The sequence below is a fragment of the Borostomias antarcticus genome (assembly GCF_949987555.1).
Source record: "Borostomias antarcticus genome assembly, chromosome: 7".
NCBI lineage: Eukaryota > Metazoa > Chordata > Actinopteri > Stomiiformes > Stomiidae > Borostomias > Borostomias antarcticus.
In genome coordinates this window covers 378,976-391,050 of record NC_140240.1, presented here as the reverse complement: position 1 = coordinate 391,050, position 12,075 = coordinate 378,976, and the positions used below count along the sequence as shown (strand labels likewise).

Below are 12,075 nucleotides of genomic sequence, written 5' to 3'. Positions count from 1 at the left end.
TCCAGTCCTGTCGTGAAGGAGAGGACACAGGACAGCTGGGCGCTCGTACAATGACTTATTCTTTAGTCTCCACACTGCAGATACTGTTCATCACATGTGTGTTTGAGCGCAGCCATACCATGTTATATCACCAGCAAACGCTGGAATAGATCACTGCAAATACGGTAACAAATACTCATTACTTTATTCAAGTCCTATAGTGACACACAGGATAAAGCTAAACATCATTAGCATTTCAATTTAGCAGATATTAATTTTCAATTTAGCAGATATTAATATTCTAATTAAATTTTAAGCAATAATATTCTAATTAAATTTTAAGCAATATTCTGACATGTGGACTACCATTAATCTGGAGGTTAGGCCACTATGATTTGAAACAATGTCAGGATGTGGGAATGCGAGGCAGCTCGTCTATCCTGGCTCTGTAACTCTCTCACTGGCCCAGCGCTGATCTCAGGCCTGCTGTAATGAGCCATGCTTTGAGCTCGTCTGTCCTGGCTCTGTAACTCTCTCACTGGCCCAGCGCTGATCTCAGGCCTGCTGTAATGAGCCATGCTTTGCGCTCGTCTGTCCTGGCTCTGTAACTCTCTCACTGCTAATATAACTCTCTCACTGGCCCAGCGCTGATCTCAGGCCTGCTGTAATGAGCCATGCTTTGAGCTCGTCTATCCTGGCTCTGTAACTCTCTCACTGCTAATATAACTCTCTCACTGCTAATATAACTCTCTCACTGGCCCAGGGCTGATCTCAGGCCTGCTGTAATGAGCCATGCTTTGAGCTCGTCTATCCTGGCTCTGTAACTCTCTCACCGGCCAGGGCTGATCTCAGGCCTGCTGTAATGAGCCATGCTTTGAGCTCGTTCCAAAATGTTGAACCGTTCCGCATCGCCACCTGGTGGCGGAGAAGAGAGGTGCAGGTGGAGAGCAGCTCATCTGAGCCAGGGCAGAAGGCGGGACATCCCTGCTGTAAACCAGCCAGATGGAAGGAAAGAAACAACCTTTCCTTAAATAACCTTTACACAGCTGTTCAAAGTGCCACCAGGAAAACAAACCTTGGAACAGCACCGAACGGTCCGTGAACAAAAACACACAAATTAATCCCTAATTAGACCCTAACCCTCTTAAAGCTACTAGTGGGTAAGATGTACGCGTTTGGCTGTTTCTTCATATTGCATTTTGGTTCTGTATTACTGCTCAACATGCAATACCATCGCTAGAAACATCATATGCAGTAAAGAAATTCCTTGACACCACTTCACCAGCCCTGCAGATTTAAGCTATGAAGAAAGAACAACAATGCTACATTTTGCACCATATAAAACAAAAAATTAGATGCAAATCTACATTTAAAAAAACAAACAATGTCAATAGCAAAACAAAACAAATATTTCCATTCATTACATTTGGCAGTGTAACGCTTTCAAAACTGTGCTGACTATTGTCACCTTCATAAATATTCACTGGTTTTCTTGAAGTGAGGGAACACATTTTACTTCCGTAAATTTAAGGCAAGATAAAACTTGCTAGAAACAAAGACATTTAGTTAACCAGGCTTAATCAATTATAATTAGTCCATTCCCTCTTTAACAGGTCTAAACTGGTCCCAGGTCTGCATTGACGAGCTCAAGTGCTGTGTTCCTCCATCCCTCCATCCCGTGTCCCATACCCTCCATTCAGACCTGGCCCACTGAGTTTAAACACAACAGTTGAAAGATTGCTTGCTTATCTCAACTCTGTATATGCTCCTTATTCAATATTATCAATTTGAACAGGTCAAAATAAAACATAAATAAAATAAATAAAAAATCCTTCAAGAGGAATTAAGTGGAATTAATTGCTCCCTTCTAGGAATTTAAATCTGCTTCATGTTAGATGTTTGTTGTTTCTTCATATTGTTGTTTCTTGGTTGTTGTAATGAACTAGGTTCTTGGTTGTTCTAATGAACTAGGTTCTTGGTTGTTGTAATGAACTAGGTTCTTGGTTGTTGTAATGAACTAGGTTCTTGGTTGTTCTAATGAACTGGGTTAAGTGTTCTGGGTTATTGAAGTGAATGCACATGCCAGGAAAGTTCAACACGACAAACAACAACATATGCAGCCAGGAAATACTCTGGCTTCACTTCATCAACCCTGCAGATTGAACCCAGCTCATTTGCTAATATAGATCTGAAGTAACACATCTTTCACATGTAGCACCTTTAAGGAGGGGAACCATGACGATCACTTCATAACCAAGGAAGGAATAACAGTCTTATTATGGTCTGTCCATCTCAAACACAGCTCTCTGACCAAACCACCACACTACAATGGTGGGAAGATCATCTGCAGCTTGGCAAATATGAACATTAATTCATATAGAAGATTAATATTTATTAAGGTTTAAATATTCATAAAATCAAAGAAACATAACTCTTTTGTGGCATTTAGAAGATCCTCTTCATACTGCTATTTCTGTATTTATGCAGATGATACGTTCCCATAGCTACTACTAGTATTTGAAGAGAACAGAGAACTGGACTTGGTCACATTTGAATATAGTTTTGAACAGAAAACCCAAGTCTCTGAAAACCCCAGACTTGGGAGAGATCTCTTGTGGTTTGGGTGGATGAGCATGGATGAGATCTCTTGTGGTTTGGGTGGATGACAGCATGGATGAGATGCATCACTAGACCTGGCAGGGCGTAAGATCCGGGCACTCGGAACACAGACCAAAATAAAAGCGTTCATTGGTTGATCTTCCTCATCAGAGAACAGCAGGGTGTTCACCTTTACACCTTTACCTTTAACCCTTGGCCCTTCAACAAACAAATAAATACTGAAAGATATGTTATGAACGTCTCTGTGAAATGCTGAGAGAAATAAGAGATGTGTGAGATGCAGGTTCTGTCTGTCCATGTCTGTGTTTCTATACTTTTCTCTGTGTGTGTGTGTCTACTGTGTGTGTGTGTGTGTGTGTGTGTGTGTGTGTGCGTCTCTCAGAGGATGAAGATCTTGATGACCCTCTGGATGATCTGTGTGTGTGTGTGTGTGTGTGTGTGTGTGTGTGTGTGTGTGTGTGTGCGTGTGCATCTCTCAGAGGATGAAGATCTTGATGACCCTCTGGATGATCTGACCACAGCCAGGGCAGGGCGCGTGGAACTTGTGCAGCTTCCTGGCGCAGGGGAAGCAGGTGAGCAGGTGGGCCGTGTGTCCGTGGATGATGTTCCCGTTGCGCGGCCGGACCCGGCACAGCTTACAGGGCTCCAGCAGGTCCTCTGGCCGCGCCTCCACCTCCATCCCCAGGCTCTCCTCCTCCCTGGGCCCAGCGGCGGCGCCGCGCGCCCGAGGCCCCTTGCCCTTCCCTGGCCCTGCCCCGGAAGCGGGCGGCGGGTTAGCGGGGAGGGAGGAGGGCAGGATGACGGGGTCCGACACCGCCCGGACACAGTCCGGCACATCCACGCCGGCATCGCTGTCCTCCTCGTCGTCGTGCCGGCCCAGGGAGGTGCATGCTGGGATGTCGGGGACGGAGAGGGAGTGGGCGAGGCGGGGGACGTCTTTGTACCAGTTCTTGCGCAGGGCCCAGCAGCGCACGCAGTAGCGCTGGAGAGGAGAGTTGAACTTCTTACACTCTGAACACTGCCAGGCATCCTGGAGGGGGGGAGAGGACACGTTACAGATCAGACTGACAGGCAGGTTGGAGACAGACATCTCTCACTGATCCTTCTGATTTAGGGCCGTCTTCGACTCAGGATTTTGTGATTCGACTCAGACTTGGTGTTCAAAGCGACGCGTCGAATCGTCGATGTGTTTTTTCTCTTTCTCCTGGCTATCAGAAAATCACTTGACATCAAGTTTCCGTGATTATTTTGGTTAGGCCTATATTGGTAGCCTATAGAAACAATCAATTGTTGCCAAGGCACATTTCTGAGTAGGCTAGGGTATTTGAAATCAACGAGAATGACAGTTACATAATTACAGCATTTTAAAGCTAGAATAGCCTGGCTATCGGTTTGTGGAATAAGATGGAGGGATGCTTCATTTTGTTCAATCTTTTTCTGAACGAACTTTCGTCCATTTAGGTTATGCTTGAATAGCCTTTATTGGGCTATTTTACCTTGATTGGTGTTTATTATTTTCCGTTGAACAAAAAAGTAGAATAAAGTTTCAAAATAAATGATTAGCCTTGCTCATATTTCCGCTCCGCTAAATCCTCTCCGCTGCCTCCGAATGTGTTTGAAAGCTTGTTTCAAGTGCAGCCCATCCCTCTTTCTTGCATTGTCCATAGTTTGGACCACTAATAATCGAGATAATTAATAGACAGGTTATCAATATCTTAAACATTTTGTCTTCATATCCATTTTGTGACATGTCGGGAGATTCGTCCCCCCCATATGTCTAGGCTGAGGGGAGACCGCCGGAGTCGGGAGAGCTGTGAAACTTTACACTCAAAATTGCAGGCTGCACAATAAAATACACCTGTTTTCTTGTTAAACATGAATCATTGTCCATCTACTTCGGATGCCCCCATGTTTTTATACAGTTTCACATATCCTACATTAGGGTTGGGCAATTTGACGATAGTCTCCTCAACTGCGCATTTGAATGCTTACGCGAATCGGTTCATAGTTGGGCAGCAGTCAACAAGGAAATGTTTTGGCCAAACTAAAGCATTTTCACAGACGTTAGAGCTCAAGCTGTCTATGGGAGACCCTATTTTTACCATTGGATATACAAGAGGATTGATTTAGGAAAGCAGTGTGATATTCCATTTGGGAAATGCACGTGATTGCTGGCGCATAGTAGGCTAGGCTATGCTAGGCTAGGCTAGGCTAGACGCTTAGCGGAGGGGAGAGGGGCTCCCTGCCTTCTTCCCTCTGCTATATCAGTCTTAACTCCTCTTTTACAGCCCAACGAATAGCTACGGTAATAGCCTAGGTCTAAAACCAATGATTGGCCTGTCCTTGATCTTAGTCCACCTCCTAGTCCTTGACAGTGGAGCAGAAATCGACTTAAAGAATCTCTGTCGACTTAAGGGTCTCCGACTGATGCTTCGACGCGTCAACTTTCAGGGGGCAGCCCTATTCTGATTTGTTGTTTCTTTGTTGTTATAATTAAGTATGAATGTGTGTGTGTGTGTGTGAGAGAGAGAGAGAGAGAGAGAGAGAGAGAGAGAGAGAACAGACCTGTGTGGAGATCTCTGTATCAGTGTCGTCACTCAGACACTGGGAATCCTCATCTGGCTCCTCCTGCATCTGAACACACACCAACACACACACACATCAACCCTCTGAACACACACCAACACACACCATCAACCCTCTGAACACACACCAACACACACCATCAACCCTCTGAACACACACCAACACACACATCAACCCTCTGAACACAGACCAACACACACACACCATCAACCCTCTGAACACACACCACACACACACCACCAACCCTCTGAACACACACCACACACACACCATCAACCCTCTGAACACACACCAACACACACACCATCAACCCTCTGAACACACACCAACACACACATCAACCCTCTGAACACACACCACCACACACACATCAACCCTCTGAACACACACCAACACACACACCAACCCTCTGAACACACACCAACACACACACACCATCAACCCTCTGAACACACACCACCACACACACCATCAACCCTCTGAACACACACCACCACACACACACCATCAACCCTCTGAACACACACCAACACACACACACCATCAACCCTCTGAACACACACCAACACACACACACCATCAACCCTCTGAACACACACCAACACACACCATCAACCCTCTGAACACACACCAACACACACACCATCAACCCTCTGAACACACACCAACACACACCATCAACCCTCTGAACACACACCAACACACACCATCAACCCTCTGAACACACACCAACACACATCAACCCTCTGAACACACACCAACACACACACACACCAACCCTCTGAACACACACCACCACACCATCAACCCTCTGAACACACACCACCACACACACACCATCAACCCTCTGAACACACACCAACACACACACATCAACCCTCTGAACACACACCCACACACACACCATCAACCCTCTGAACACACACCACCACACACACACCAACCCTCTGAACACACACCAACACACCATCAACCCTCTGAACACACACCAACACACACACATCAACCCTCTGAACACACACCAACACACACACACCAACCCTCTGAACACACACCAACACACCATCAACCCTCTGAACACACACCAACACACACACACCATCAACCCTCTGAACACACACCACCACACACACATCAACCCTCTGAACACACACCAACACACACACATCAACCCTCTGAACACACACCAACACACACACACCAACCCTCTGAACACACACCAACACACCATCAACCCTCTGAACACAGACCAACACACACATCAACCCTCTGAACACACACCACCACACCATCAACCCTCTGAACACACACCAACACACACACATCAACCCTCTGAACACACACCCACACCATCAACCCTCTGAACACACACCAACACACACACATCAACCCTCTGAACACACACCAACACACACATCAAGCCTCTGAACACACACCAACACACACACACCATCAACCCTCTGAACACACACCAACACACACATCAACCCTCTGAACACACACCAACACACACACATCAACCCTCTGAACACACACCAACACACACATCAACCCTCTGAACACACACCAACACACACACATCAACCCTCTGAACACACACCAACACACACATCAACCCTCTGAACACAGACCAACACACACACACCATCAACCCTCTGAACACAGACCAACACACACACACCACCAACCCTCTGAACACACACCAACACACACACACCATCAACCCTCTGAACACACACCAACACACACACCATCAACCCTCTGAACACAGACCAACACACACATCAACCCTCTGAACACACACACACACACCATCAACCCTCTGAACACAGACCAACACACACATCAACCCTCTGAACACACACCAACACACACACACCATCAACCCTCTGAACACACACCAACACACACATCAACCCTCTGAACACACACCAACACACACACATCAACCCTCTGAACACACACCAACACAAACACACCATCAACGATTTGTGAGAACATTTTGACAGGAACACTCTTCCTCATCCCTGGTAAAATCATCCGTTTAGCCAGTGTTAATAAGGAATGGGGTTGTCCATTTCTACATCTCTCTTCTACAGCATGTCCTAGCAGCTGATTCCCAAGGCCATGAACTGGCCTACTCTCTGGTGATCCTCTCATAACTGGTTAGTGGAGTTTGGGTTGTACCCACAGTGGATATAATGCTGTTTTGAGGATAAACATTGCATTTTGGTGGAACTTCTGTATCCTTACAGAAAAGCCTGACTTTGCAAACTCGTAACTGTTGGAATAATAACTAGCTTTGGACTTACAAAGGTGAACCTCAGCATTTTGACTACTCATTTATTCCTGATTAGAATAATTTCTGGAACATTCCACACGCTCAACACAGTAAGAGGAGCAGCACACAGTCCTACCTCATCGGCCTTCTCCTCCTTCCCCCCGGCCTCGTCGTCCTCGGGCGGGGCCTCGCCCTCTCCCCCGCTGCCCTCCTCCAGCGCCGCCTCCTTCATCTCCACGCTCACCTGCTCACTCTCGCCCTCCGTCAGGAACCACAGGTCGTCGGTGGTGTCCGACACGATGGCCGTGTCCTCCTCCTGGGCGGGGGACAGCTGGGCGCTCAGTCAGGACGCCTGACTCAACACTGATCCACTATGAACTCAACACTGATCCACTAGGAACTCAACACTGATCTACTATGAACTCAACACTGATCCACTATGAACTCAACACTGATCCACTACGAACTCAACACTGATCCGCTATGAACTCAACACTGATCCGCTATGAACTCAACACTGATCCACTACGAACTCAACACTGATCCACTATGAACTCAACACTGATCCGCTATGAACTCAACACTGATCCGCTATGAACTCAACACTGATCCGCTATGAACTCAACACTGATCTACTATGAACTCAACACTGATCCACTACGAACTCAACACTGATCCGCTATGAACTCAACACTGATCCACTACGAACTCAACACTGATCCACTATGAACTCAACACTGATCCGCTATGAACTCAACACTGATCCGCTATGAACTCAACACTGATCTACTATGAACTTGTTACACGTCCCTATGGCTTAGGGGTGACATGCAACAGTTCAATCCTATAAGAAGGATGGAAATGGATAAAAGTGATGAGACAGACTGCCGTTGTACTTCTCTTTAGCAGCCATGCAGATGAATCCCTTTATTACATACACTCAGCATACAGACCTCATATTCTCTTTTCTTCGCTCAAGAAACAGTGTATGGTATAATCTGACACAGTAATAAAATATGACTGAAATGTGCTTTGTTCTCTCAGAATTCACAAGAATATTCGCAATATGAATAATCCACCTATTTCACATATAAAACTAATAATCCCTCACTTAAAGCTTAATGTAATCACATTCAATAGATCCCTATAGACATGTTGTCTGATAGTCACCTGACACTTCAGGTAAAGCTACACCAATACTACTGAGAACAGGATAAATGCTAAACTAAAGAGAGAATAAGTACATAAATCATTAAATAGTCAACACGGACATAAGTAACAACTCCTATTCAGATATCATTTTACAGAACCTCATTTTACAGAACCTTGTACCGGCGCTACTAGTTACATACAGCTAAACTGACCACATAATGATGAATGGCAAGCTACTATTGCTAACAGGATAAACTCTAGTAGGGTTAGCTCTGAGCTAGCGCACACTATGGCACCTTCAAACGTTTTAACAGTCATGAAATATAAACGAAATAACATAGGAATGGTATTTGGACAGAGATATAAAACAGAGAGCTATAGGAGCTTGAATGATGTGTGCTACTTCGATTCGCAGGTACAGGGTTCGCCATCTCGCTAGCTAGCGATTATTTCAGAAGATCTTTAACCATGCATCTTTACACTTACAAATTATTACACACTCACAGAATAATTATGATAGTCTCTTCTAATATTCTACCCATGCTTGGTGAACTTATACCAACCTATAAGAAGGATGGAAATGGATAAAAGTGATGAGACAGACTGCCGTTGTACTTCTCTTTAGCAGCCATGCAGATGAATGCCGGAAGAGAATCAACGACAGACAATACCCCCTCTAGTCTCACACCACTCCCCCTGCTGGTAGCAATGGATATTGATGTATCCCAATAGACAATGAGCAAATAAGTAAATTAAATTATAATTGTGAACACATATTTAGTGTGCGTCACAAACTCAACACTGATCCACTATGAACACTGATCCACTATGAACTCAACACTGATCCACTATGAACTCAACACTGATCCACTATGAACACTGATCCACTATGAACTCAACACTGATCCACTATGAACTCAACACTGATCCACTATGAACACTGATCCACTATGAACTCAACGCTGATCCACTATGAACTCAACACTGATCCACTATGAACTCAACACTGATCCACTATGAACACTGATCCACTATGAACTCAACACTGATCCACTATGAACTCAACGCTGATCCACTATGAACTCAACACTGATCCACTATGAACTCAACACTGATCCACTATGAACACTGATCCACTATGAACTCAACGCTGATCCACTATGAACTCAACACTGATCCACTATGAACTCAACACTGATCCACTATGAACTCAACACTGATCCACTATGAACACTGATCCACTATGAACTCAACACTGATCCACTATGAACTCAACGCTGATCCACTATGAACTCAACACTGATCCCCTATGAACTCAACGCTGATCCACTATGAACTCAACACTGATCCACTATGAACTCAACACTGATCTACTATGAACTCAACACTGATCCACTATGAACTCAACGCTGATCCCCTATGTACTCAACGCTGATCCACTATGAACTCAACACTGATCTACTATGAACTCAACACTGATCCACTATGAACTCAACACTGATCCACTATGAACTCAACACTGATCTACTATGAACTCAACACTGATCCACTATGAACACTGATCCACTATGAACACTGATCCACTATGAACTCAACACTGATCCACTATGAACTGAACACTGATCCACTATGAACTCAACACTGATCCACTATGAACTCAACACTGATCCACTATGAACACTGATCCACTATGAACTCAACGCTGATCCCCTATGAACTCAACGCTGATCCACTATGAACTCAACGCTGATCCACTATGAACTCAACACTGATCCACTATGAACTCAACACTGATCCACTATGAACTCAACACTGATCCACTATGAACTCAACACTGATCTACTATGAACTCAACACTGATCCACTATGAACACTGATCCACTATGAACTCAACACTGATCCACTATGAACTCAACACTGATCCACTATGAACACTGATCCACTATGAACTCAACGCTGATCCCCTATGAACTCAACGCTGATCCCCTATGAACTCAACACTGATCCACTATGAACTCAACACTGATCCACTACGAACTCAACACTGATCCACTATGAACTCAACGCTGATCCCCTATGAACTCAACGCTGATCCCCTATGAACTCAACACTGATCCACTACGAACTCAACACTGATCCACTACGAACTCAACACTGATCCACTATGAACTCAACACTGATCTACTATGAACTCAACACTGATCCACTATGAACTCAACACTGATCCACTATGAACTCAACGCTGATCCACTATGAACTCAACGCTGATCCACTCTAAAAACATAATGAATGAACATTCCACCAGCAGTTTCAATGGCACAAAAATTACTATTATTAACTAGTAAAAGTTACATTAATAAAAAGCTATAAAAAATATCAAAAATCTGAATACATCTGTTAAAGAGCTAAACATCGTTAACATTTTAAAGTTTGAATGAAGTTTCTAGCACAAAGTATGAAGAAGTTATAAAGGAGACAAACTTGGAAGAACTAGAATAAGAAAGAAAGAAATAGTGGGAATATCCCAAGTTGGGCTAGATTCTGCAAGCTAGCTTCTACAAGCTAGCCCACCTAATACAACTTTAAATGAGGATATGATATTCCCATTACACGGTGCTATACTCCACACGCAACTCACTCACCATTTTCTAGTTCATTATAATTCTGATAAATGAATGTAGAACTATGAAGTAATTTATTTGTATATTGCCGCTCTTGCACTTTGCAGAGCGCACTTGCGCTGCAGAACTAGATGATGCTCTTAAGTCACTTGTTTAGAAAGGAGATGCACTTGTGGGTTCTGATGAGAAGTAGTACACTGACTTCCTCCAGTATGTTACTGTAAATGCAATTATTGTCACTTGGGATCAAATGCTAAATGACTGATGTAATTATAATAGTGTGGGGCACCTCCTTACTTGGTTAGTGTGGATGTCTGTGGACCCGTTGCTTCTGCGGCTGTAGTTACTGCGGAGATTACCCAGGAACCACCAGGGCAGGCCAGAGAGGTCCCACTCGTCCAGAGTGACGTCCAGCTTGGGCCGTTTACAGGCTGACCTGGGCAGGCCGTCCAGAGAGTCTGGGGAGGGGGTCAGAGGTCGAGGCGTGACAGATCTGTATGGTTTACCGTCAGCAGGACACCTGGAACACTAGAGGTACTTCCACTAGTTCACCGCCAAGTCCTTTCAATGTGTACTGGTTTGAACCAGGCCCAGAACAGTCTGGAACGAGCCACGTGGGACCATCCTGATCTCGCGAGATCACATTCTGTTTCTCTCGCAAATCAGTCTGGATACTCTCCATAGAGATCCGTTTGTGTCAGATCGGAAAACGATCTAGCCAATCAGCGTTCTAAGAGGAAATACAAACAGCTGTGGCGGGTTTAGGTGGGACGATAGCGAGGAGTTCAATCCACCTGCCAAGTCATTTTTGAAAGTGCCTGCCCTTTTCCAAACAGT

The 12,075-nt window shown here is 44.8% G+C and overlaps 1 protein-coding gene across 2 annotated transcripts in view; it reads right to left on the bottom strand.

Annotated features, from left to right (window-relative positions):
- Positions 1 to 211: 211 nt before the first annotated feature.
- mdm4 (MDM4 regulator of p53) overlaps positions 212 to 12,075 on the bottom strand; it is a 19,250-nt gene continuing 7,386 nt past the window's right edge. The window contains exons 8-11 of one of the 2 annotated variants that reach the window (XM_084440875.1): positions 11,536 to 11,696; positions 7,602 to 7,796; positions 5,164 to 5,232; positions 212 to 3,628 (exon numbers count right to left, since the gene is read on the bottom strand). In XM_084440875.1, coding sequence (XP_084297001.1) covers positions 3,074 to 3,628; positions 5,164 to 5,232; positions 7,602 to 7,796; positions 11,536 to 11,696 — 980 coding nt within the window. In that variant the 3' untranslated portion in view covers positions 212 to 3,073. The remainder of the gene's footprint in view (positions 3,629 to 5,163; positions 5,233 to 7,601; positions 7,797 to 11,535; positions 11,697 to 12,075) is intronic. The other variant, XM_084440876.1, reaches the window with a different exon arrangement.